This window comes from Ahaetulla prasina, chromosome 16 (assembly GCF_028640845.1).
Source record: "Ahaetulla prasina isolate Xishuangbanna chromosome 16, ASM2864084v1, whole genome shotgun sequence".
Lineage (NCBI taxonomy): Eukaryota > Metazoa > Chordata > Lepidosauria > Squamata > Colubridae > Ahaetulla > Ahaetulla prasina.
Genome location: NC_080554.1, coordinates 10,446,202 through 10,473,978, shown reverse-complemented (window position 1 = coordinate 10,473,978; position 27,777 = coordinate 10,446,202). Strand labels below are relative to the sequence as shown.

The 27,777-nt window shown below is 46.8% G+C and overlaps 1 protein-coding gene across 1 annotated transcript in view; it reads left to right on the top strand.

The window, feature by feature from the left end:
• Positions 1-27,777, top strand: part of TTC16 (tetratricopeptide repeat domain 16) — a 34,549-nt gene that overhangs the window by 1,868 nt on the left and 4,904 nt on the right. The window contains exons 2-14 of the mRNA XM_058159570.1: positions 899-1,020; positions 2,388-2,572; positions 5,994-6,084; positions 7,833-7,973; positions 8,163-8,327; positions 9,518-9,688; positions 9,881-9,981; positions 12,055-12,184; positions 13,930-14,144; positions 15,691-15,938; positions 17,767-17,908; positions 23,943-24,108; positions 26,780-26,913. Coding sequence (XP_058015553.1) covers positions 976-1,020; positions 2,388-2,572; positions 5,994-6,084; positions 7,833-7,973; positions 8,163-8,327; positions 9,518-9,688; positions 9,881-9,981; positions 12,055-12,184; positions 13,930-14,144; positions 15,691-15,938; positions 17,767-17,908; positions 23,943-24,108; positions 26,780-26,913 — 1,934 coding nt within the window. The 5' untranslated portion in view covers positions 899-975. The remainder of the gene's footprint in view (positions 1-898; positions 1,021-2,387; positions 2,573-5,993; positions 6,085-7,832; positions 7,974-8,162; positions 8,328-9,517; positions 9,689-9,880; positions 9,982-12,054; positions 12,185-13,929; positions 14,145-15,690; positions 15,939-17,766; positions 17,909-23,942; positions 24,109-26,779; positions 26,914-27,777) is intronic.

The following is a 27,777-nucleotide window of genomic DNA, read 5'->3' as shown; positions in this document are numbered from 1 at the left end:
ACGCCCACAGAACCAGTTGTAAAAAAAAATTGGATTTCACCATTGGGTTAAAAAGAACGGCATTAATGCCAGGGTGCTACCGGTTCGACCGTATTATTATTATTATTATTATTTATTATATTTGTATACCGCCCATCTCCCGAAAGACCCAGGGCGGTTCACAGCCAAAAAACAACAGAAAACATATAATACATATAAACAGCTAAAAGAATAGACAGTTAAATTCAATTGATGCCCTAAAACTTTTAAATACAAATTTAAAACCTCAATTAAACCCCTTTTTTAAAAATCCCAATTTAAAAACTACGTTCAAGCTAGTCCTGCTCTTCAAACAGCAACGCCTTCAGCTCGGAAGGACCTGAGATCGGGAGTTGACGGCCCCAGAGGGAGCCTCGTTCCAGAGGTAGGGCCCCACAGAGAAGGCCCTCCCCCTAGAGGTCGCCAGCCGACATTGTTTAGCTGACGGTATCCGGAGGAGTTCCTCTCTGTGAGAGCGCACTGGTCGGTGAGAGGTTAATGGTGGCAGTAGGCGGTCCCGTAAATATCCCGGCCCTAGGCCATGGAGCGTTTTAAAGGTGATAACAAGTACCTTGAAGTGAACCCGGAAGACCACCGGGAGCCAGTGCAGACTACGCAGGAGGGGTGTTACACTGGAGCCACAAGGTGCTCCTTCTATCACCCGCGCAGCCGCATTCTGGACAAGTTGGAGTCTCCGGGTACCCTTCAAGGGGAGCCCCATGTATCAGTCTGAACTGCCTAAATACTATTGCTGCTTTGGAGAATATGAAAACTAAACTTAAGTCTCTTCCATGCAATCTTTCTGCGCTCTCTGAAGATTTTGAAACCTGACAAAGAAACCTCCTTTTTAAAAATTCCTCTTTTTTTTCCTTTCCATTAGCCAATGGGAACTTTGAGTCCGCCAAGTGGTTGACCTAGAAACCGGGGGATGCAAATTACAGAGCGGTTGGAGGAGGGATGGAGGATGAAGAAGAGGCCGAAGAACCCAAAGCGAAGGTGAAGGTGAGGAGAAGGTTGCACCCCGGCTGAGAACGGAGTAGGAGATGCACTGACGGATAGTATCTGCCGTCTTGTAGCAATGTTGCATGCAAAATCTTCCTGTCGAAATTATGGGGATCCTTGGTGGGAAATCCTGCCCCATAGCGTGCAGTTCTTCCCATAGTAATTTTGCAGAAATACCAAGCCATCTTTGCAGGTGGTGCGGTGGCCTAGAGGTGGTGCTCTCGCCTCACAATCAGGAGGCTGTGAGTTGTAGAGGCAGATATTTCTCTTTCTGGGCACAATGAGAATGTATCTGCTGAGAAAAAAAACACACCTCTGCATTGGTGACAGGAAAGGCATCTGGCCAGTAAACGCTCAGCTCCATTCAGTTGCCCAGACTCCACCTTGCAAGGGATTACGGGGTCATTAATAGATGATGATGAGTGATTCCCTTCACTGAGTGGTGCAGTGGCCTAGAGGTGGAGCTCTAACCTCACAATCAGGAGGCTATGAGTTCGATCCTAGGTAGAGGCAGATATTTCTCTCTCTGGGCACAATGAGAGTATTATCTGCTGAACAAAACTCCGCATTGGTGACAGGAAGGGCATCCGGCAGTAAACACTCAGCTCCATTCAGTTGCCCAGACTCCACTCCACTCCGCAAGGAATTATGGGGTCATTAAAAGAGGAGGATGATGATGATGACCAAACCAGCTTTGCTTTTTCCCAGAAGAGTCCCTGGGTAGAAATTTTTTTGTGTTACTTACTCAAATAGGTTGGATATCCCAGGGGTGAAATGCTCTTCCGGTTCGGACCGGATCGCGCGATCTAGTAGCGATGGGAGCGGGTAGTTTGGAGAACCGGTAGCAAAAATCCCTGCCTCCCCCCACCGCCCACGCCTCGCTGTTCCTCTTCTCTGTCCCTGAAGCTCTCAGTAGTGATATAGCCGCATACGGCCTTAAATGACTGCCATGGCGCTTCAAAGGGCCGCACTACAGCTGATCAGTGCTGTAGGTGGCTAGTAGACCGGGGCCTCTATTTTTAAAGAAGGTAGACCGGTGCCTCCCAAAAAAAAGCAATTAGTAGACCGGTGCCTCTATTTTTAAAGAAGGTAGACTGGTGTGCTCCCAAGTTTTGTATACTTTATTATTTTTATTATTTATTATTATTGGCCATGCCCATTCAGGCACCTGACCACCAAGCCATGCCCACCAATTAAGCCACGCCCACAGAACCGGTAGGGAAAATTTTTAGATTTCACCCTGGGATATCCCTCTCTTCTCCTATCGAAACCAAGCGGCTCCCTTGGCCGACGGGGAGGGAAAACGCTCTGCGTATGTCCAGAGGACCCGCTGATATTTTTTTTCCCCCATCCTTCCTATCCTGCAGGAGGTGAAGATGTCGACTATCGTTATGACGCTCTTCCCTACGGCTGTCACTGAAGAAAAGCTTCAGGAATCGAAGGAGAAAGCCATCACTCGTATTTTTGGGCCGGCGAAGACTTTGCTGAAGGTTAAAAACCCCCAAAGGGCGGGAGATTTTGAAAGCATTTTGAAGAGGAAAATCGATGAGCAGTATGTGTTCATTTTCTCCCCATCCCGAATAATCCGTAATCTGCTTCAAGTTTTAAAGCTTAGCTTAAAACTGGGTGAGGTTTGTATTAATGAAGGCAATTGTGTCAGGGTGTGGGGAACAAATGCAGATACTCCTTGACCCAAAATTTCTGTTGTTAAGTGAGGTTTGCCTCACGTTATGACCAGTGCCATGGTTGTAAAGTTTTCTTGTTTTCTTCTTTGTTTTCTTCCTTGTTTTCTTTTTCCTTGGTTTTATTGTTCTTGTTTTTTTAACCCAACAAGACAGACACAGACTTCAGAGGATAATTAGAACTGCAGAAAAAATTGCTACCAACCTGCCTTCCATGGAGGACCTGTATATTGCACGAGTCAAAAAGAGGGCTGGGAAAATATTTACAGACCCCTCACATAATAATAATAATAATAATAATAATAATAATAATAATAATAATAATAATAATAATAATAATAATAATAATAATAATAATAATTTAGAAAACCTATTTAATATGGCTACTTATAGATAAAAATATTACCCTCTAAAATTTACAAAAATTTAAAACCCATAAATCAATTTGATAATATAAAATTTAAGTGAGTCCAGCTTAAATAGACATCCTGGACATAAACTGTTTCAACTCCTACCCTCAAAATGATGCTATAGAGCACTGCACAACAGAACAACTAGACACAAGAACAGTTTTTTCTCCCCGAATGCCATCACTCTGCTAAACAAATAATTCCCTCAACACTGTCAAATTATTCACTAAGTCTGCACTATTATTCTTCTCATCGATCCTATCACCCATCTCCTTCCACTTATGACTCTAACCTTGTTGCTTGTATCCTTACGATTTATATTGATATTGTTTCCTGATTGCTTATTTGTACCCTATGACTATCATTAAGTGTTGTACTTTATGATTCTTGATGAACATATCTTTTCTTTTATGTACACTGAGAGCATATGCACCAAGACAAATTCCTTGTGTGTCCAATCACACTTGGCCAGTTTTAAAAAAAAAATCTAAAATTTTAACAGTAACAGAGTTGGAAGGGACCTTGGAGGTCATCTAGTCCAACCCCCTGCTCAGGCAGGAGACTTGTACTAGGGATTCGAACTGCCGAACTGCCAACCTTTCTGATAGACAAGCTCAGTGTCTTAGTCACTGAGTCACCTAGTCAGGCTTTTTTAATTTTAATTTTAATTTGCTTTTTTAATCTTCCTTGTTATTGCTTTGTCTTTTATGGGTGCAAGCTGCTACATCTATCTGCTTGTCCTAAATCTTTGGAAAGGACTTAGCTGGACAGAAATGACAAAGCCGGACTGAACATCTGGCTGACTGTGCGGCGGACTAATAATAATAATAATAATAATAATAATAATAATAATAATAATAATAATAATAATAAAGTTTTGGAACACAATACCCTGGATATCACGATTGTGGAAAAGAAAACATTGCTATACCTGGTGACAGCAGAATCGATGAGAAACAACTTGAAAAAGTCACCAGATATCAAGATTTGAGAATCGAATTGCAGAGACTCTGGCATAAACCAGTGCAGGTGGTTCCAGTGGTACTCGGCACACTGGGGGCTGTGCCTAAAGACCTAGGCAAGCACTTCAAAGCAACTGGCGCTGACAAGATCACCATTGGTCAGCTGCAGAAGGCCACCTTACTGGGATCTGCTCGCATAATTCACCGATATATCACACAGTTCTAAACGCTTGGGAAGTGTTCGACTAAGTGATCTGTGATATGAAATCCAGCATAGTTATCTCATTTGCTGTGTATACTGTCATAATAATTTGAGTTACTTGGCATTTAGTTTTGGATCGGGCCTCAGGTTCTAATCAGGCCAAAGTGGATCCAGGCATGAGGAACCTAAAAGAAAAGAAAAATAGGCCAAACAAGCAATGTGTTGTGACCCAGGCCCAAGTAGGTAGTAATAAACTTAGTCTGTGGAAAAACAATTTTTTTCAAACAGCTGAGAATTACTTCATTCCCAGCGTCGTTCAACTCAAAGTAAAACAAATGCCTCCCAACACAAATTCCACAGTTATCTCACAAACCTTGGTCCAATTAGGCAAACTGCCAAAGGCCCTTCCTGGCAAATGTCCAGAAGCTACACAAACAAAGACGTATACAAAGCAGAGGATGAAGCAGAATGCAATGTTGTTTTCCAGCAAAGCTCAAATGCCGTTGCTGGTCTGTTTTAAGCCTTATGGGAGGGGCCAATCATCTCTTGGCCCTACTCCTGAGTTGTCCTCTTTGCTTGAGCTGCTCTTGCTTTCTGGCAGCTCTTCTCATGCATGCATTAGGAACAGGCTCCTCCTGTTCCTCTGCCTCACTACTATCAGTCTCTGGAGGCTCTGGATTCTGCACCTCACTTCCCGATGGCCCTGGCCCCACCTCAGCCTCATCGCTGTCCGATTCCATTGCCAGCTCCGTAGGCTACTGGAGGACCACAACACAATGCCTATTTCCTTCGTCTAAAGAGAAAATCCACAATGGAAGAGAAGAGACTAGACAGTCACTTATCTGAAACGGTATAGGGCCATGATGGCCAACCTATGGCACAAGTGCCAGAGGTGGCACGCAAAGGCCTCTCTGTAGGCACGGCCACCTTTGCCAGCTGGTCTGGTTTCTGGCGTGCACATCTGGTGGGTTCTACTTATCTTTACTGCAGCTTTGTAGCGGGAGCGCGCATGCACGGTCTCTCTCCTACGCATGCGTAGATGACCCATGATAACGTCATGGCAGGCGGCCAGAGCCTCCCACCGGTTTTCCTACCGGTTCCACAGAACCGGACAGAACCAGAAGCAACCTACCACTGGTGCACATACACTCTGGCCAGCTGGTCTCTGCAGGCGCCGGCGCACTGGAAAATGGCTTGAAAAACGGCCAAAAAACCCCAAAAACAGGTCATTTTTTGGGGCTGGTTTGGGGGCTTTTTCAGGTCATTTTCTGGCCATTTTTCGGGCCGTTTTCAGGCCGTTTTTGGCCCCAAAAATGGCTTGAAAATGGTCCGAAAAACAGCCAAAAAACAGGCATGTGTACGGCCAAAAAACAGCTGGTCTTTCGATTTCCAGTGCTCCGGTGCGACCACATGGACGCGCGTTCCAACTTGGGTACTCGGTGTCGAAAAGGTTCGCCGTCACTGGTATAGGGTCTCCTGTACGAGCAGGGGGCTGGACTAGAAGACCTCCAAGGTCCCTTCTGGCTCATTCTTATTCCATGCTAGTCTAATGGCGTTTATGGCTTGCTGAGCAAACAACATGGCTTAATCCGCGTGAATTGAATGCTTCTGTCTAGGCAGGCAAATTGTTGGCTTTTCCTTCTTCTTCCAAATGTTTAAAGATGCTTTGAGAGATGGAGGGGCCTTCAATCCCAATGCCTTTTTTCCCCCCCTATAGTTGCCAAGAAGGTCATCTCCACTTCTCCCAAGGGGAATGGGAGAAAGCCATCACTTGCTACACCAAGGCTCTGAATCTGAATCCCAACAAGGTAGATTGATTTTATTTGTGTTCGTTTAGTTTTGTCAAACATGAACGGGATAACAGATGTAAATATAAACATGGATATGAAGACAAGGAAATGGGAACGAATAAATGGGGACAGTAGGACAGGGACGGTAGGGGACGTTGGTGCGCGTATGCACGCCCCCTTACAGACCTCTTAGGAATGGGGGGAGGTCCACGGTAGACAGTCTAAGGTTAAAGTTTTGGGGGTTTGGGGATGAAACCACAGAGTCAGGTAAAGCATTCCAGGCATTGACCACTCTGTTGCTGAAGTTGTATTTTCTGCAATCAAGTTTACCTTAAGTTTGTATTGATTGTTTGCCTGTGTATTGTTGAGGTTGAAGCTGAAGTAGGACATTGTAGCAGATAATTTTGTGTACTAGGCTTAGATCTATCTATCATCTATATCTATCTATCTATCTATCTATCTATCTATCTATCTATCTATCTATCTATCTATCTATCTCTATCTCTATCTATCTATCATTTATCTATCTCTCTATCTTTCTATCATCTATCTCTCTCATCTATCTATCATCTCTCTCATCTCTCATCTATATCTATCTATCGTCTATCTATCTATCTATCTATCTATCTATCTATCTATCTATCTATCTATCTATCTATCATCTATATCATCTACCTATCATCTATATCTATCTATCTATCTATCTATCTATCTATCTATCTATCTATCTATCTATCTATCTATCTATCTATCTATCTATCATCTATCTCTATCATCTACCTGTCATCTATATGTATCTATCTATCTATCTATCTATCTATCTATCTATCTATCTATCTATCTATCTATCTATCTATCTATCTATCTATCTATCTATCTATCTATCATCTATCTATCTATATCTATCTCTATCTCTATCTATCATTTATCTATCTCTCTATCATCTATCTCTCTCATCTATCTATCATCTCTCTCATCTCATCTATATCTATCTATCGTCTATCTATCTATCTATCTATCTATCTATCTATCTATCTATCTATCTATCTATCTATCTATCATCTATCTATCTATCTATCTATCTATCTATCTATCTATCTATCTATCTATCTATCTATCTATCTATCTATCTTAGGTCAGACCAAAGGCGGCATAGTTCTAAGTTGTCTAAGCCCAAAATTTCAAGTCCGGTGGCATAAGGTATTCTGTTGAGAGCAGAGGAGTGGAGGACTCTTCTCGTGAAATACCTCTCGACTCGCTCATTTGTATTAATGTCCGATATGAAGTGCGGGTTCCAGACAGATGAACTGTATTCGAGAACTGGTCTAGCAAAAGATTTTGTATGCTCTAGTTAGCAGTACAATATTACCAGAGAAGATAGCAGATAATGTTGTGTCCTATGCTTAGGTCAGACCGAAGGCAGCATAGTTCTAGGTTGTCCAAGCCCACAATTTGGAGCCTGGATTGAAATTTCAAGCCAAGATGTGAGGATGGAGATTGGCAGCCTCAAAAAAAAAAAATCTAACAATAATGATCCACATTGGTGGAGCTGTGTGACCTTCTCTGTGACCTGGGCGAGGTATCTAACGGAGAAGCTGGTTCTACAGTTGGGATGGGATTTCCCGTCCGTTCTGAGAATTCATCAGCCAGGTTGATAGTAGAGGCGCTAGGCCAGAGTTTCTCAACCTTGGCAACTTTAAGCGGGTGTGGACTTCAATTCCCAGAATTCCCCAGGCCAATGTGGTTTCTCCTTCCCACCCCCACAGGGAGAACTTTACGAGAAGAAAGCAGAAGCCTTTCTCCAGCTTTGCGACTTCCAGTCTGCCGCGATGCACCTTCGGAAGGTCTATCGTATGTCGCCGAAGGAGGAGATCCGAGAACGGCTGGCCTTCACTGTGTTCATACAGGTAGAGTTGAGGATGTTCTAGGAAAGGCTTCCTTCTCCTTCCTTCCTTCCTCTCTCTCTCCACTCTATATAGTATCTCATCTGACATAATAATAAAAGCGTTGAGACTTCTGCCTGGATGGGAGAAAACCGGAAGGGCCATTTTCTGCAACCTGGTCCTTACGATGCCCATCACCCCTTCCCTCACCAGGGCCAGTCTCTGTACGAGCAGAAGGTCTACCTGGATGCTCTCGACTCCTTCACTCACGCCTGCGAGCTCCAGCCTCAGAACACACTTTATCGCATGAGGAGGTACAAAAAAACCCCCGAATTTGTTCCCCAAAGTTTGAAGAATGATGGGTCTACCGAGGTCCCCGTCTAGCCTAACCACTAAGTAAGATGATCAACCAGGGCGATTAATCCTCCTGTTTTGAAAAGATTATTTTTTTAAAAAAGAATGACAATTCTAAAATGCCCTTTCATCGAAGCATGACCGATGTGAGAAGCACCTTATTGTTTGAGGGAGGTCTCCAAATCTTGGTCCTATCCTGAGCAGCTCTCCCTGTCTTGTGTTTTGCAGGTTAATTCCTCATTTTTTTCCTCCTTCCAGCCAGAGAATAGCAATAGCAATTCTCTGGCTGGAAGAGATTTATATACCGCTTCATAGTGCTTTTACAGCCCTCTCTAAGCGGTTTACAGAGTCAGCCTTTTGCCCCCAACAATCTGGGTCCTCATTTTACCCACCTCGGAAGGATGGAAAGCTGAGTCAATCTTGAGCCGGTCAGGATCGAACTGCCGAATTGCTGGCAGTCAGCAGCCAATTAGCCAGCAATCCTGCATTCTAACCACTGCACCACCATGGGAAGGAAGGAAAGAAGGAGATGAGATTGAGAGGAAGGAAGGAGGGAATGAAGGAAGGATGAGATTGAGAGAGGAAGGAAGGAAGGAAGGAAGGAATGAGATTGAGAGGAAGGAATGAAGGAAGGGATGAGATTGTCTAAGCCCAAAATTTCAAGTCCGGTGGCATAAGGTATTCTGTTGAGAGCAGAGGAGTGGAGGACTCTTCTCGTGAAATACCTCTCGACTCGCTCATTTGTATTAATGTCCGATATGAAGTGCGGGTTCCAGACAGATGAACTGTATTCGAGAACTGGTCTAGCAAAAGATTTTGTATGCTCTAGTTAGCAGTACAATATTACCAGAGAAGATAGCAGATAATGTTGTGTCCTATGCTTAGGTCAGACCGAAGGCAGCATAGTTCTAGGTTGTCCAAGCCCACAATTTGGAGCCTGGATTGAAATTTCAAGCCAAGATGTGAGGATGGAGATTGGCAGCCTCAAAAAAAAAAAAAATCTAACAATAATGATCCACATTGGTGGAGCTGTGTGACCTTCTCTGTGACCTGGGCGAGGTATCTAACGGAGAAGCTGGTTCTACAGTTGGGATGGGATTTCCCGTCCGTTCTGAGAATTCATCAGCCAGGTTGATAGTAGAGGCGCTAGGCCAGAGTTTCTCAACCTTGGCAACTTTAAGCGGGTGTGGACTTCAATTCCCAGAATTCCCCAGGCCAATGTGGTTTCTCCTTCCCACCCCACAGGAGAACTTTACGAGAAGAAAGCAGAAGCCTTTCTCCAGCTTTGCGACTTCCAGTCTGCCGCGATGCACCTTCGGAAGGTCTATCGTATGTCGCCGAAGGAGGAGATCCGAGAACGGCTGGCCTTCACTGTGTTCATACAGGTAGAGTTGAGGATGTTCTAGAAAGATTTCCTTCCTTCCTTCCTTCCTTCCTTCCTCTCTCTCCACTCTATATAGTATCTCATCTGACATAATAATAAAAGCGTTGAGACTTCTGCCTGGATGGGAGAAAACCGGAAGGGCCATTTTCTGCAACCTGGTCCTTACGATGCCCATCACCCCTTCTCTCATCAGGGCCAGTCTCTGTACGAGCAGAAGGTCTACCTGGATGCTCTCGACTCCTTCACTCACGCCTGCGAGCTCCAGCCTCAGAACACACTTTATCGCATGAGGAGGTACAAAAAAAACCCCGAATTTGTTCCCCAAAGTTTGAAGAATGATGGGTCTACCGAGGTCCCCGTCTAGCCTAACCACTAAGTAAGATGATCAACCAGGGCAATTAATCCTCCTGTTTTGAAAAGATTATTTTTTAAAAAAAGAATGACAATTCTAAAATGCCCTTTCATCGAAGCATGACTGATGTGAGAAGCACCTTATTGTTTGAGGGAGGTCTCCAAATCTTGGTCCTATCCTGAGCAGCTCTCCCTGTCTTGTGTTTTGCAGGTTAATTCCTCATTTTTTTCCTCCTTCCAGCCAGAGAATAGCAATAGCAATTCTCTGGCTGGAAGAGATTTATATACCGCTTCATAGTGCTTTTACAGCCCTCTCTAAGCGGTTTACAGAGTCAGCCTTTTGCCCCCAACAATCTGGGTCCTCATTTTACCCACCTCGGAAGGATGGAAAGCTGAGTCAATCTTGAGCCGGTCAGGATCGAACTGCCGAATTGCTGGCAGTCAGCAGCCAATTAGCCAGCAATCCTGCATTCTAACCACTGCACCACCATGGGAAGGAAGGAAGGAAAGAAGGAGATGAGATTGAGAGGAAGGAAGGAGGGAATGAAGGAAGGGATGAGATTGAGAGCGAGGAAGGAAGGAAGGAAGGAAGGAAATGAGATTGAGAGGAAGGAATGAAGGAAGGGATGAGATTGAGAGCGAGGAAGGAAGGAAGGAAGGAAGGAGATGAGATTGAGAGGAAGGAAGGAGGGAATGAAGGAAGGGATGAGATTGAGAGAGGAAGGAAGGAAGGAAGGAAGGAAGGAGATGAGATTGAGAGGAAGGAAGGAGGGAATGAAGGAAGGGATGAGATTGAGAGCGAGGAAGGAAGGAAGGAAAGAAGGAGATGTGATTGAGAGGAAGGAAGGAGGGAATGAAGGAAGGAATGAGATTGAGAGAGGAAGGAAGGAAGGAAAGAAGGAGATGAGATTGAGAGGAAGGAAGGAGGGAATGAAGGAAGGGATGAGATTGAGAGCGAGGAAGGAAGGAAGGAAGGAATGAAGGAATGAAGGAAGGGATTGAGAGAGGAAGGAAGGAAGGAGATGAGATTGAGAGGAAGGAAGGAGGGAATGAAGGAAGGAATGAGATTGAGAGAGGAAGGAAGGAAGGAAAGAAGGAGATGAGATTGAGAGGAAGGAAGGAGGGAATGAAGGAAGGGATGAGATTGAGAGAGAGAGGAAGGAAGGAAGGAAGGAAGGAAGGAAGGAAGGAAGGAAGGAAGGAAGGAAGGAGATAGATAGATAGCACTTAGACTTGTATACCACTTCACAGTGTTTTCCAGCACTCTCTAAGCAGTTTTATAGAGTCAGCATCTTGCCCAGGGGTGAAATGTAAAATTTGTTACTACAGGTTCTGTGGGTGTGGCTTGGTGGTGGGGGTAATGTGGGTTGGGCGTGGCCAACTTTTTTTTTTTTTTTAACTTTTAAAAGCATGTTTTCTACAAGCTCTTCGGCCGAAGAGCTTGTAGAAAACATGCTTTTAAAAGGTTCTGGCGATCAGGCAACTCAGCTGGAATCGCCAGAGGAGCCTTTGAAAAGCTTTTGTAGAAAAAAATGCTTTGAAAGGATTCTGACGATCCCAGCTGAGCTGCGTGATCATCAGTGGCTTTTTTTTTTTACTTTTAAAAGCATTTTTTCGGGCGAAGAAAATATGCTTTTAAAAGTTAAAAAAAAACACCCTCTGATGATCGCGCGGCTCAGCTGGGGCAGGGGGCGGGGCCAGGGATTTTTGCTACCGGTTCTCCGAACCATCCGCCGCTATCACTACCGGATCGTGCGATCCGGTCCGAACCAGGAGCATTTCACCCCTGCTCTTGCCCCCCCGCAATGTGGGTCCTCATTTTACCCACCTCGGAAAGACGGAAGGCTGAGTCGAGTTTGAGCCGGTGAGATTCGAACTGCCGAACTGCAGCTAGCCGTCAGCTGAAGTAGCCTGCAGTGCTGCACTCTAGCCACTGCGCCGCCTCGGCTCTTGAATCCTCAGCAAATGTGAAGTCGAACCTTAAAGCCGCCTCTTTTTTTTTTGCCCGCCCGCCAGCATCGCCTGCCTGGCTGCGATGAACCGCTTCAACGACTGCCTCCAGATGGTCAATGAGGAGGTGGAGCGCGAGAAGAAGAACGCCGACCTCTTTGTCCTTAGGGCTCGTCTCTTCGAATACTTTGGGAAGGTGGAAAAACTGCCTGATTAATTCCATGGGAATCGTTCTCTTACCCGCCTGTTGGTGGGATTCAAATAATTTAACAACCTGGTTCTCTGCCCTGATGACCGGCTGGGTGGGCGTGGCCAGGGGTGTGACAGGCAGCACTCAGCCTCCAGCCTCCTGCCACTCAGCCTCCAGCCTCCTGCACCCCCCTGGGAGCAGAAACTGGCCGCGGGGTGTGGGGTGGCACCCTGCCCCTGGCACCCCGTTTTGGGCCTGGTAGGCCTTTCTGCAGCCTCCTGGGAGCAAAAACGGGCTGCAGGGGGGACCGTGCCACCCCCCCCTCTGCGCTTGGGCGTAGTAGGCCTCCCTGCAACCTCCTGGGAGCCAAAATGGGGCTCGTGGGGACTCCTGGAAGGGGCAGGGAGAGGAGGGGCGGGGCCAGCCAGCAATTTAACAACCGGTTCGCCCAAACCGCCTCGAACCGGCTGAATCCCACCACACCCAGGTCATCCTTGAACTTCCGGCCATTCGCTCACCGACGATTCAAAGTTCCATTGAAAAAAAGTGACCTAACAACCAGTCCTCACGTCGTGACCGTCATGGCATCCGCAGGGTCATGGGATCAAAGTTCAGGGGAGGGTTCCTTAGTGCTCTCAGAGCTTGCTTGTTTTCTTGCAGACGTTTCATGACCCAACTAGGTAACATTATCTGTGCTGGCAAGGGAGGAGTTCGGAGGAAGAGTAGGAGGAGGACTGTGGAGTGCTCTTTGAGCTTGTTTGTTTTCTTGTAGACATTTCATGACCCAAACTAGGTAAAATCATCAGTGCTAGAAGGGAGGAGGAAGAGGAGGAAGAAGGAAGAAGGAGGAAGGAGACAGGGAGCAGGAGGACTGTGAGGGAGCACCAAGGACCCCACAGTTGTCGTCCTCCTCCCTTTCTTCTTCCTCTTCCTCTTCTCGCCTCAAACCCCATTCCCTTCTAGCACTGATGATGTTTCCTAGTTCGGTCGTGAAATGTCTGCAAGAAAACCGCCAAGCTCAGAGAGCACCCTCATGTCAACCCTTCAGGAGCTACAAAGATTCTCCTCAGGTGTTTGGCACCCGGTGTGTATTTGACAACAGTCGCACTGTCCTGGGGTCACGCAGTCTCCATTTGCAACCTTCCCAAGTGGCGTCCGACAAGACAGTGGGGAAGTGGGGGGATTTGAATCTGTTGAACCAGCTTAAGCTTCGCTTAAGAATGGCATCGTCTGCTGTGGTCCGCCAGTAGCCTGCAAACTGGCAGCGGAGTCGGACAGTGAGGAGGCTGGGGAGGAGGATGGGCCAGTCCTGGAGAGGCAGAGGAACAGGAGGAGCCTGTTCCTAGTGCACGCATGCGAAGAACTGCCAGAAGTCAAGAGCAGCTGAAGCAAAAAGGACAACTCAGGAGTAAGACCAGGAGATGATTGGCCACTCCCATAAGGCTTAAAAGAGCAGCAACGAGCCGTTGGGTTCTTTGTAGAAAAGCAACGTTGATTCCATTGCTTCTTGTCAGCGTCTCTTGAACTTTGTGGGGGTTTTGCCAAGGAAAGCCTTTGGCAGGTTACCAAAGACAACAAAGTTTGTTGAGAAGGCTGCAGGACTGTTTATGAAGAATTTGTTTCAGACTGAAGCTGAGAATGAATTAATTCTCAGCTATTCTAATAAAATAAGTTTGTTCTGGACTGAGTTGTGTTTGGTCATCACTACTTGGCCCTCGGTCACAACACCGTCTGCTTTGCTCCCTCCAAAGGCCAGCTGCTGTTTCTGCAACATCCAAGAGGCCCTTGCGTTGGATCCAGACCACGTGGAAGCCCGTCTTCTCTTGAAGAAGATGACCAAAGAGGCAGAGAGGTCTAAAGATTCCGCGGTGACCTTAGCCATCAAGGGCAACCTGAAAGGTGCTTTGCTGAAGATCAACCGAGCTATCAACTACAACCCCTTGGATGAAAAGTATTTCCTCTTCAGGTACCCGAGTGCCTCTAGTCCGATCCCCCTTCGGGTGTGGTCGCTGGGGTTTTGGACTCCTGCGCCAGAGACCCCATGCCCCCTCCTCAGATCTGCAAGTGGGTGTAAACGGGACGGATGAAGAGAGGAACGCTGGGATGGAGAACAGATTAGAACGGCGTTTGGTAGCTCGGATGGAGCACAGTGAGAACTTTTCTCAACCCCGAAAGTTGGGCTTCTTGGCTAGGGATTTTTCTTTGGGTTGTGGGGGGGGGGGCTTCCATAGAGGGCTGAAATTATTTATTTATTTAGCATATGGCACCTGCAGAAGTCATGTGATCACTGATATGCAAATTTAGTTTAAATAAAGCATAGATCGATAGATAGATAGATAGATAGATAGATAGATTAATAGATAGATAATAGATTAATAGAGGATAAGATGATCGATCGATCAATAGACAGGTGATAGATTATAAAATGATAGATATAGATAATAGATGATAGATAATAGATAGATAGATAGATAGATAGATAGATAGATAGATAGATAGATAGATAGATAGATAGACAAATGATAGATAAGATAGAAGATAGCTAGATAATAGATGATAGACAGATAGATAGATAGGTAATAGATTAATAGATTGATAGACAAGTGATAGATTAGAGATAGATCATAGAAATAGATAATAGATGATAGATAGATAGATAGAGTGATAGACTGATAGATTAGAGATAGATGATAGATATCGATAATAGATAGATGATAGATAGATAATAGATTAATAGATAATAGATTAATAGATGGTAGCTTGATAGATACAGACAAGTGATAGAGATAGATGATAGACAGAAATAGATGATAGATAGATAATAGATTAATAGATGATAGATAAATGATTGATTGATAGATAGATTATAGATGGATGGATGGATGGATGGATGGATGGATAGAGATAGATAGATAGATAGATAGATAGATAGATAGATAGATAGATAGATAGATAGATAGATAATACACACACACACATATACTTACATATGTACATACATATACTATATTGTATTGTCCACATATATGTGGACAATATAATACAGGAGATAAAATATTAAATTAGGATAAAACCACAATAAAATAGGCATAATATGGAGCGACAGAATTCCATAGATGTTCTAATTCAATGATTAAGTTGCATGGAGCTTTCACCTCACCATTAGGAGGTTGCGAGTTCGATGCTAGGTAGCGGCAGATATTTCGCTCTCGGGGCACAAAAAAAAAAGGAAACATCTGCTGTGAACTGCCCCTAGGAGTCAGGAAGGGCATCCGGCCGGTAAACGCTCAGCTCCATCTAGACTCCACCCTGATGCAAGGGATCACATTATAAGAGGGGGGAAAAAAAGATGTTATAATTCGACATCTAAGGAAGCTAACGGCTCCTGCCGTGGCCGAGAACCTCTCGGGTGCCTTGAAATTTTCCTGAGGGGACACCCCTTAAAGTAGAAATCGTTGCTAAGCCCCTGGATTCACCTCCGTTGGTTTGCTTTCCTCCTCAACTCCTGGAAGAGGCACCCTCCTGCGCAGGCTGAAGGACTTCAGCGCGGCCATTGACGATTACCTGAGGGCTGTCGAGCTGTGCCGGCCCGACGAGGCCAGCGAGGTGCGTAGCGAGGCCGAGAAGCAGGTGCTCCTGAGCTACAACGACTTTGCCGTCCACTGTTACTTCAAGGGCTGCTACGAAGAGGCGGTGCTGCTGCTCAACAAGGCGATCAAAGGGGAGAAGAACGAGTTCGGCCTCTACATGAACCGAGGGGGTAGGTGAAGAAACACGCCTCTGCTTTTCCCCCTCTTCCTCCCCGCCACCTTGGACCTCCGGTCGTCTCCGCGGAGGAAAAGCAACAAGGGGTGGTGTTTGGGAGGGGTGGGCCCGAGGTCTCCAGATCTATGATGGAGGAGGTCCTTGGTGCTCTCTGAGCTGGGTGGTTTTCTTGCAGACGTTTCATTACCCAGGTAGGTAATGTCATCAGTGCTAGAAGAGAGTGGGAGGAGAGAGGAGGAGGAGGAGAAAGAGAAGAGGAGGAAGAGAGGAGGAGGCCTGAGAACCATTCCCACTTGCCTGCTGATGGATTTTTGCTCTTTCTCTCTCTCTTTCTCTCCCTCCATGTATAATCTATGTCTGTCATCTGTCTGTCTGTCTCTCATCTATATATCCATCTATCTATCTATATCTCTGTCTGTCTGTCTGTCTGTCTGTCTATCTATCTATCTATCTATCTATCTATCTATCTATCTATCTATCTATCTATCTATCTATCTATCTATCTATCTATCTATCTATCTATCTATCTATCATCCATCCATCATCATCTATCTATCTATCTATCTATCTATCTATCTATCTATCTATCTATCTATCTATCTATCATCTATCTATCTACGGTATCTATCTATGTCTCTCTCTCTCTCTCTATCATCTATCTATCTCTATGTCTGTCTGTCTGTCTGTCTGTCTATGTCTATCTCTATGTCTCTCATCATCTATCTATCCATCTTACTATCTGTCTGTCTGTCTGTCTGTCTGTCTGTCTGTCTGTTCATTCATTCCTACCTATCTACCTATCTACACCATTCATCTATCTATTCATTACCATTCATCTATCTATCTATCTATTCATCTATCTATCTATCATCTATCTATATTTTTCATCCATCTATCATCTATCTATCTATCTATCTATCTATCTATCTATCTATCTATCTATCTATCTATCTATCTATCTATCTATGTCTATGTCCATCTCTCTCTCTCTGTGTCTATCTTCTATCCATCTAACTATCTCTATCTGTCTCTATCTATCTATCTATCTATCTATCTATCTATCTATCTATCTATCTATCTATCTATCTATCTATCTATCTATCTACAGTATCTGTTTATCTATGTCTCTCTCTCTCTCTCTATCATCTATCTATCTCTATGTCTGTCTGTCTGTCTATCTACAGTATGTCTATATGTCTCTCTCTCATCATCTATCTATCCATCTTACTATCTCTGTCTGTCTGTCTGTCTGTCTATCTGTCTGTCTGTCTGTCTGTCTGTCTGTCTGTCTGTCTGTCTATCTATCTATCTATCTATCTCTATGTCCATCTCTCTCTCTCTCTGTCTATCTTCTATCCATCTAACTATCTCTATCTATCTCTATGTCTGTCTGTCTCTCTCTCTCTCTGTCCGTCTCTCTATCATCTCTCTATCCATCTATATCTCTATGTCTCTCTCATCATCCATCCATCTATCTATCTATCTATCTATCTATCTATCTATCTATCTATCTATCTATCTATCTATCTATCTATCTATCTGTCTGTCTGTCTGTCTGTCTGTCTGTCTATCTATCTATCTCTATGTCCATCCATCATCTATCATGTCTCACTCCCTCCCTTTCTCTCTCTCATCTCTCATCTATATATTTCTGTCTACCTGACTGTCTGTCTGTCTCCATCCATCCATCCATCCATCAAATCTCTTTACACATCTATCCATCTATCTATCATCTATCATCTATCTGTCTGTTATATCTGTTTGTGTGTCTGTATCTGTATATCTATCTATCATCTCTGTCTCTCTCTCTCTCTCTCTCGCAGACTGTTTCCTGAAACTGGGCCAGCTGAATTTTGCCATGGCGGATTATCAACAAGCTTTAGAGCTGCGTCCTTTAGATCCCAAACTCCGGCATCGCATTTCTTGGCTCTCCAATGAGACTGGATTGCAAGACTTCCGCGAAAAGTAGGCTGGGGTCTGTCGGGAGGGCTCGAGGCAAGATTTCCTCGGAGGGGAGCGTTTGTCCCCTAAGATGGTCCTTACGCAGATCATCTTCAGAGTCTGGTCCTCCCGGTTTATAGAATAGAATAACAGAGTTGGAAGGGGCTTTGGAGGTCTTCTAGTCCAACCCCCTGCTTAGGCAGGAATTTTATTCCTCTTGGTCGTCGGTTTTTCGCGACCCTCCTGCAAAGCAGACAGCTGGGACCGAGATTCAAGAAGAGACTGGACTGCCATCTGTCAAAAATGGTGTAGGGTCTGCTTGGGTGGGGGGTGGACTAGATGACCTACAAGGCCCTGTTGGAAGAAATGTCCATTTGGGTTCAGTTCCAAATGGGGAGAAAGACACTGGAAACATGGAGGCGGATTGGAAAGGTGGTTAAAAGGATGGACAGGAAAATCACATGGTTTTGAGGTCCTGGACAAAAAAGCACATGGGTGAGAGAGAGAGAGATTGATACCCTCTGTTGGGCTTTTGAATTTGAAATTGTGTTCTGATTGGTTGTCAGACTCCCATGGGGTCACGCGGGGGTAACTTTGTAGGTTGTTTGTGTCCCAAGCTTGGTTGACTCCTGCTGGGTGACGATGTCCTGGGCAAAAAAGCACCTGGGTGAGAAAGAGAGGGAGGGAGGGATGGACAGGGAGAGAGAGAGAGAGAGAGAGATTTATCCCCTCTGTTGGGCTTGGAATTTGAGCTTCTATTCTGATTGGTTGTCAGACTCCCATGGGGTCATGCAGGGGACACTCTGTAGGTTGTCTTTTGAGTCCCAGGCTTGGTTGAGCCTTGCTGGGTGATGCAGTCTCCCCAGGTGCCATGTGGTGAGTTCTCTTGCTAGATGGGTAGAGAGGGCTAATCCTATCTTGTTGGATCTTGGGTGAGGGTATTTGCTTATGAATAGTCCTAGCTATCTCTTTTATCTCTTAAGATGGCATGCCAAAAATAGGAGACTCAGGGGATTTTTAATTAATTATTTTAATAGGGTTTTTAAAGGGAATTTTAATGGGAATTTTAAGGGGAGGATAGGAACTGACGGGTCTGGGTTGGAGGGAGGTAGTGTTGGGTGGGGGTGGGAGGGTTAGGGTGGGTGAGGGGGGTAGCCCGTCGGGAGGGAAACCAGTTCCAGCGCATGCTCGTGGCGACTATCAAATGGGTTCGGAGGTTATGGGGGGGGAGTGTGTTCCTTTGTGTGAGGGTGAGTCTATTTGCACGGTAAGTGGGAGGGGCAGATATGGCGGAAGGGGATCGATCAACATAGGGGTCACGCGTTCGATGTTTACAGGCGATCGCGTGCCCGATCCTGACTTTCCCGTTCCCGGATGGTCAAGACCCTCAGAGCCTGGGCCTCGCCTGATGTTATGCAACGCACGGTCCGTGGCCAATAAGGCCCCCTAATACATGATCTGATTCAGGGGTGCCGGATATTATAGCCGTTACGGAGACCTGGTTGGGCACTGAAGGGGGTGTGCCCCTGATCGAGATGTGCCCACCGGGTTTCCGTGCATTCCATCAGCCGAGGGCTCAGGGTAGGGGTGGAGGGGTGGCGGTTGCTATTAAAGAGAGTCTAGAGCCGAGGGAGACCACTGTACCTCAGATCGCCGGTGTGAATCCTCTTGTGAGGTGGGGTCATAGATGTCAGATGGGCTTGCTGGTCGCGTACCTGGCTCCTTGCTGCGTGACAGCTGCCCTGCCCGAGCTCCTGGAGGTGCTTGCCGGGGTGGCAGTGGAGACCCCCAGACTTTTAGTCATGGGGGACTTTAACTTGCCATCTGCCGGCTCGTCATCGACGGTAGCTCGGGAGTTCTTGGCCTCCATGACGGCCTTGGACCTGACCCAAGTAGTGGATGGCCCCACTCACATCGGGGGAGGCACACTGGACCTGATTTTTGTCTCTGGTCAGTGGTTGAGAGATCTGGACTTAAAGGAAATAGTCATTGAACCTTTGTCATGGTCAGATCACTCTCTCCTTCGCCTGGACTTTCTGACCGCTACCCAACACCGCAGGGAGACGGAACCATTATGGTGGTACCGTCCCAGGCGCCTGATGGACCCAGAGAGGTTTCGGACGGAGCTTGGGCCACTTCCTGAGGGTCTGGCTCACGGCATGGCAGAGGAACTAGCTGCAGCCTGGGAACGGGCTGTGGCTGGGGCTTTAGACCGTGTCGTGCCTTTGCGGCCTCTGACCCGGCGCAGATCCCAACCGGCTCCTTGGTTCTCCGAGGAGCTGAGGGGGATGAAACGCCGGAGAAGACGCCTAGAGAGTTCCTGGAGGTCCAGCCAATCAGAGGCTGATCGGACACTAGTTAGATCCTATACTAGGACCTACCTAGTGGCACTGAGGGAAGCGAGGCGTTCTCGCCTCCTCCCTCATTGCGCCGGCAGATAACCGCCCAGCTGCCCTGTTCTGGTGACCCGCCTCCTTCACCAGGGGAGCGGGATGACCCGCAGGGACGTGCTGAGGAGTTTAACGGTTATCTATACGATAAAATCGCTCAGCTTAGGGACGGTCTGGACCAAAATTGTGGCGATTCAGACGGGGTATCTGAGGCGGTCTTGGTGATGTTGTTTGGGATGAGTTTGACCCTGTGACTCCGAGGACATGGACAGGTTGCTGGGTAGATTGAATGCCACCACGTGTTTACTGGACCCGTGCCCCTCCTGGCTGGTGCTGGCCACTCAGGAGGTGACACGAGGCTGGCTCCAGGGGCTTACGAGTGCTTCCTTGTTGGAGGGAGTCTTTCCGGCCGCCTTGAAAGAGGCGGTGGTGAGGCCCCTCCTCAAGAAGCCTTCCTGACCCGCTGTTTTGGGTAACTATCGTCCGGTCTCCAACCTTCGCTTCGCGGCGAAGGTTGTAGAGAGTATGGTGGCATATCAGTTTCCCCTGCACCTGGAGGAAACTGTCTATCTGGACCCGTTCCAGTCCGGCTTCCGACCCGGTTACAGCACTGAGACGGCTTTGGTCGCGTTGGTGGATGATCTCTGGAGGGCCAGGGATAGGGGTTATTCCTCTGCCCTGGTCCTATTAGACCTCTCAGCGGCTTTCGATACCATCGACCATGGTATCCTGCTGTGCCGGTTGCAGGGATTGGGAGTGGGAGGCACCGTTTATCGCAGACGGTGTTGACGGGGGGGCAGAGGTCGACCCCGCGGCGCCTCACTTGTGGGGTGCCGCAGGGGTCGATTCTCTCGCCCCTTCTGTTCAACATCTATATGAAGCCGCTGGGTGAGATCATCAGTGGCTTCGGTGTGAGGTACCAGCTGTACGCTGATGACACCCAGCTGTACTTTTCCACACCGGCCACCCCAATGAAGCTATCAAGTGCTGTCCCGGTGTTTGGAAGCCGACGGGTCTGGATGGGGAGAAACAGGCTCAAGCTCAATCCTCCAAGACGGAGTGGCTGTGGATGCCGGCATCCCGCACAGTCAGCTGAGTCCGCGGCTGACTGTCGGGAGCGAGTCATTGGCCCCGGCGGAGAGGGTGCGCAATTTGGGCGTTCTCCTGGATGCACGGCTGTCTTTGAAGATCATTTGACGGCCGCCTCCAGGAGAGCTTTCCACCAGGTTCGCCTGGTGCGCCAGTTGCGCCTTTCTAGACCGGGATGCCTTGTGCACAGTCACTCACGCCCTTGTGACGCCTCGCCTGGACTACTGCAATGCTCTCTACATGGGGCTCCTTGAAGGGCATCCGGAGGCTGCAGTTGGTCCAGAATGCAGCTGCGCTGGGTGATAGAGGGAGCCCTCGTGGCTCCCGAGTGACACCTATCCTGCGCAGGCTGCACTGGCTACCTGTGGCCTTCCGGTGCGCTTCAAGGTGTTGGTGAACGCCTTTAAAGCGCCCATGGCATAGGGCCGGGTTACTTACGGGACCGCCTGCTGCTACCGAATACCTCTCACCGACCCGCGCCTCACAGAGAGGGACTCCTCGGGGTGCCGTCGGCGCGACAGTGTCGTCTGGCGACACCCAGGGAAGGGCCTTCTCTGTGGGGCTCCGCCTCTGGAGCGAACTCCCCAGGACTTCGTCAACTTCCGGACCTCCAACCTTCGCCGCGAGCTCAAAACTCACTTATTTATTTGCGCTGGACTGGGTTAGCTTTTTATGGGTTTTTAATTGGCTTTTATCGATGGGTTTTTAATGGGTTTCTAATGGGTTTTATTATTTGCTAAATCTTAATTCTGCCAAATTGAATAAGTTTTTTAGTGGTATTTTAATAGTATTTATTTTGTAATAGGAATGTTTATTTTATCTGGCTGTAAACCGCCCTGAGTCCTTCGGGAGAAGGGCGGTATAAAAATTTAAATAATAAATAAATAAATAAATAAATAAAATAAGTGCTGACATCCGCTGCGGGCTATTGAGGAGGGTGGGGGCTCTTAAGAGTGAGTCTGCTTCCTGCCTTTAAAAAAAACCACATTTCTCCATTTCTCATCCAGGGAGGTATAATATTCTGCCTTTTCAATATTTCCTAGAACAGGGATGGTTAATCTTTTCGGTGCCGAGTGCGCAAAGCGCGTGTGCGTGTGTCAATGCACGCATGCGTGGCCAAACCCCCAAAATGCAATGCAAGCGCCCCTGCGCATGCGCCCCACCCACGCATGCGTGCACATCCCCCAGGTTGGTGCAGGCGGCCTTCCAGGTTCAAAATGGGCACGGGGGGGGGCACGGGTGCACAAACCCCCAAAATGCAACGAGTGCACCCCTGCACTTCGTCTTGCCCCCTGCGCATGCGCCCCTCCTCTTCATGCATGCACACACGCGTCCCCCGCATGCTCCCTGTGCCTGCATGGCAGAGATCTGAAGATCACTTGGCCAGCAGGAGGTGCATGGGCAGTGAAGCTGAGCTGGGGCGACGGCTGGCATGCCTGTGGCTGTTGTGGTCCGCCAGCAGCCTGCGGAGCTGGCAACGGAGTCAGCGATGAGGCTGAGGAAGAACATGGGCCAGTCCTGGAGGCTGGGGAAGGCCCAGATGAGGGCTCTGCGTTGGAGGCAGAGGTGGGGTGAGAGCCATCGGGGAGTGATGTGCAGACTCCGGAGCCTCCAGAGGCTGACAGTAGTGAGGCAGAGGAACAGGAGGAGCCTTTTCCTAATGCACGCGTGAGAAGAGCTGTCAGAAGGCAAGAGCAGCTCAAGCAAAAAGGACGACTCGGGAGTAGGGCTAAGAGATGATTGACTCTTCCCATAAGGCTTAAAAGACCAGCAACGGCGTTTGGGCTCTTTACCGGAAAACAATGTTGATAGCCTTGCTGCATTTATTTCTTGTTGGCGTCTTCTGCTTTTGAACTTTTGCCAAGAAAGGCCTTTGGCAGTTTGCCTCATTAGTGATAAAGAGTTGTGTTAGGAAGAATTTGCTTTGATTTAGTTTGGACGACACTGAGAACGAGTTAATTCTCAGCTGTTCTAATAAAGCCTGTTTGTTTTCGAACTGACTGAGTTTCCTACTATCTACTTGGGCCTGAGTCACAACAGTGGCACGCGTGCCATAGGTTTGCCATCACGGTCCTAGAATATTTCTGTCAGTTTTGGAAGGCAATTTTCTTTCTGCTTCTTAACTGCCACATATTTTAGTTGGGGAAGTTGGGAGGGGGTTGTTGTTGGAGCGGTAGAAAGTTAGTCATAACAGCATGCCGTATTCAAGGACTTTTGCCTGCGTCTGATGTAGACTGCCTGAAGACTGTATCCAATTATGTGTGAAGAGTTGATGGGACAATGGGATGAATTTGTGGGTGTGGGGCAGGGCTGTGAACTGTCAACTGGGTGTGGAAAGCCTGGAAGCTTTCAGTTTCGGGTTTTCCCAGCTGTGCCAACATGACATCTCTAATAAATTGGAACTTTGAGGAACCTCAAGCCTTAGAGCTTTATTTCGTTGGGGGTGCTCCTTGGAACCCTGACGTTTTCGTTCTTCTAGGAGAGGGCTGGGTGCTAACTTCCTACAGTCTCTCCCAACTCCGTTAATCTGTATCTGTATCGTGTTGTGTTTGTGTGTGTATTTGTGTGTCTGTTTTCAGGAAGTACTTGCAGGCTGAAATGCACTTCTCCACTGCCGTGGACAACGATCCTTGGGAAGTGAAATATTACCTGAACAGAGCGAAGACTCGCGTGTTTCTGCAGGAGTTCCTGGGCGCTAAAGAAGACATGATCAGCGCCCTATTGCTGAACCCCAACAAGGAAGAGGTAGTCCCCCCCTCCTCTCCTTTTGTTTCTCTTTCTCCTTCTTTTCCTCTATTGTCTTCTTTATCCTTCTATCTCCTTCCCCATTTTCTACTCCTTCCTTTTTCCTTTCTCTTCCTCCTCCTCCTCTCCTCCTTTTCTTTCTCTTCTTCTTTCTCCTTCTCTATCTCCTTTTCCCCTTTTCTACTTCTTCCTTTTTCCCTTCTCTTCCTCCTCCTCTCCTCCTTTTCTTTCTCTTACTCCTTCTTTTCCTCTATTGTCTTCTTTATCTTTCTATCTCCTTCTCCCTTTTCTACTCCTTTCTTTTCCCCTTCTCTTCCTCCTCTTCTTTCTTTCTTTTTTCTCTATCTTCTTCTTTTGTCCTTCTCCTTTTCCCTGCCCTCCTCCTTCCTTTTTCCCTCCTTCTCCTCTATTCGCTTCCCTTTTCACCTGATTCTCCCCTCCCCTCCTGTTTTTCCTTCTCCTTCTCCTCTTCCTCTATCTTTTTTCCTATCCTTCTCAACCTCTTTCCCCCTTTTCTCTTCCTTCTCTCCTTTCCTTCTCGTCCTGTCTCCTTCCTTCTCCTTCTTTTTTCTCCTCATGCCCTATTTTTTCTCTACTCTTCTCTATCTCCTTCCTTTTTTCTCTCCTCCTTCCTCGTGGCCCCCTAATTTCCCTTGCTCACGAGACATGTGGTTAAGTGAATTTCCACACACACACACCCGTTTTGCAACCTTTCTCTCCACCGTTGTTAAGGGAATCACTGCCGTTGCGAAATGAGTGACCCGGTCGTTAAAGTGAATCTGGCTTCCCTGTTGACCTGGCCAGTCAGAAGGTCGCAACGGGGGGATTGGGTCACCCCGGGTAACACTGCGACCATTATAAATATGAACCAGTTGCCAAGCAGCCGAATTTCGATCATGGGGATGCGGTGATGGTCGTAAGTGTGAAAAAAAACGGTCGTAAGTCACTTTTTTCGGTGCCGTTTGTAACTTCGAACGGTGACTAAACAAACTGTTTTAAGTCAAGGACTATTTGTATATGTCAAGTCATCTACAGTATCTTGATTCACCTTTGACCCCCAAATGGACCGCCACCGGTTCGGGAGCTGAATGTGACCTGTTTAGGTTAGCTTCATTTTTCTCTTTTATCTGTGCCACTCTTTTTGTTGTTTCTTTTTCTTTTCTTTTCTTTTCTTGTAGCACACAGTGTGACAAACACATAACAAACAAAATATAAATATATCCTATTTTTAAACAACGTTTCTTAGTGGTCTTCCTTCATTTTTATACCTTTCCCCTCCATATCTCATTTATTATTTTATTTTCTTTCTTATCCCGTTTTCTTTATTTACATTAAATTATCTAAAACTAATAGCTTTATTTTTATACATTTCAACACCAAAGCTTTTAAGACCTTAAAAATTCTGGGAATTGAAGTCCACCCATCTTAAAAATATGTTGGCTGGGGAATTCTGGGAGTTGAACTCCAATACCTTAAGGCTTCTGGGAGTGGAAATCCACCCATTTTCAAGCATGCTGTCTGGGGAATTCTAGGAGATGAAGTCCACGCATCTTAAGGCCTCTGGGAGTTGAAGTCCACCCAACTGAAGGCTTCTGGGAGTTGGTCCATCTTCAAGCATGCTGGCTAGGGAATTCTAGGAGTTGAAGTCCAGCCACCTTAAGGCCTCTGGGAGTTGAAGTCCACCCATCTTCAAGCATGCTGGCTGGGAAATTCTGGGAGTTGAAGTCCACCCATCTTAAAATATGCCGGCTGTGGCATTCTGGGGGTTGAAATCCACAAACCTTAAGGCTTCTGGGAGTTGAAGTCCACTCATTTTAAAAAGCATGTTAGCTGGGGAATTCTGGGAGTTGAAGTCCACCCACCTTAAGACTTCTGGGAGTTGAACTCCACCCATCTTAAAAGCATGCTGGCTAGGGAATTCTGGGAGTTGAAGTCCATCCTCCTTAAGGCTTCTGGGAGTTGAAGTCCACCCATCTTAAAAGCATGCTGGCTAGGGAATTCTGGGAGTTGACGTCCATCCTCCTTAAGGCTTCTGGGAGTTGAAATCCACCCATCTTAAAAGCATGCTGGCTAGGGAATTCTGGGAGTTGAAGTCCATCCTCCTTAAGGCTTCTGGGAGTTGAAATCCACCCATCTTAAAAGCATGCTGGCTAGGGAATTCTGGGAGTTGGAAGTCCATCCTCCTTAAGGCTTCTGGGAGTTGAAATCCACCCATCTTAAAAGCATGCTGACTAGGGAATTCTGGGAGTTGAAGTCCATCCTCCTTAAGGCTTCTGGGAGTTGAAGTCCACCCATCTTAAAAGCATGCTGGCTAGGGAATTCTGGGAGTTGAAGTCCATCCTCCTTAAGGCTTCTGGGAGTTGAAGTCCACCCATCTTAAAAGCATGCTGGCTAGGGAATTCTGGGAGTTGGAAGTCCACCCACCTTAAGGCTTCTGGGAGTTGGTCCACCCATCTTAAAAGCATGCTTGCTGGGGAATTTTGGGAGTTGAAGTCCCAGCACTTAAAGCAGATGAGAGTAATAAACACTACACTAAAGAAAAAAACACACCCCAAATTTGTAAGGACACCTCCATAGATCCAACAGAAGCTCCTCCATTTTGAGTATAGTTTTTTTTCATTTTAAAAAACCTTAACCGGTTTTATTTTATTTATTTATTTTTAAATTCCAGGTCCGGATCTTGATGGGCAACCTGTTTCCTGGAGAGAGCGCAGAATCCCTCCTCGACAGCAAAGTTGGCGATCTGACCAAAACTCTCCTGGATCGAAAGCTGAAATCTTTTCCCGGTGGCAAAGCCTTGCAGAGGTATTGCATCGAAAAACCACGGAATGGTTTTATATTATTTTCTGGAGACCCAGACATGGGGTTTTTTTGGGGGGGCGGGGGGTCTCCCTCAATCAGTCTCATTTTCCCCTTCTCTATCGGCACCTAGAACTTCTCGGACAGCTGGGAGAACCGGCCGTTGGGCCAGTAAACTCTGCAACTCCTCCAGAGCAGATGGGCGTTGTAGTAGCCTGCGGCGCGGGAGATCCCCCGCGCACGAGCCCCGTTTGCTTCTGCGCAGCCTCGGTCCCTGTGGGTGCCTTGCGTTTCTTTTCAGCACCGCCGTCCCTTAATTAAGACCAGCCCGATCAATAACACCCAGCTGATACAAAACGACGATAGATTCCAGCATGTTTGGCAGAAGTCCCCTCCGCCATCTCTCGCAAGAAGTGTGCTTTTTGTCTCTCTGTCTCTCTCATTCTCTCCTGCCTCCCATTCTCTCTCTTCTCTTGTTCTGTCTCCTCTTTCTATGTCCTCACATTCTCTTTTTTTTTCTTTCCTCTCTTTCTCTCTCTCCCCTTATTCTCTCTCTCTCCTCTTTCCCGTTCTCTCCTCTCTCATTCTATTTCCTCTTTTTTTCTTCCCTTATTCTTTCTTCGTCTCCTCTCTCATACTTTCCTCTCTCCCATTCTCTCATCTCTCGTTCTGTCTCCTTTCTTCCTCTCCTTTTTCTCTCCTCTCGTTCTTTCTCCCATTCTCTCTCCTCTTATTCTTTCTCTTTCTTCCTTCCTTATTCTCTTCTCTCCTCCCTCATACTTTCCACTCTCTCCATTCTCGCTCTTCTTTCATTCCGTTTCCTCTTTCTCTCTCCTCTTATTCTCTTCTCTCTCTCTCATTCTTCCTTCC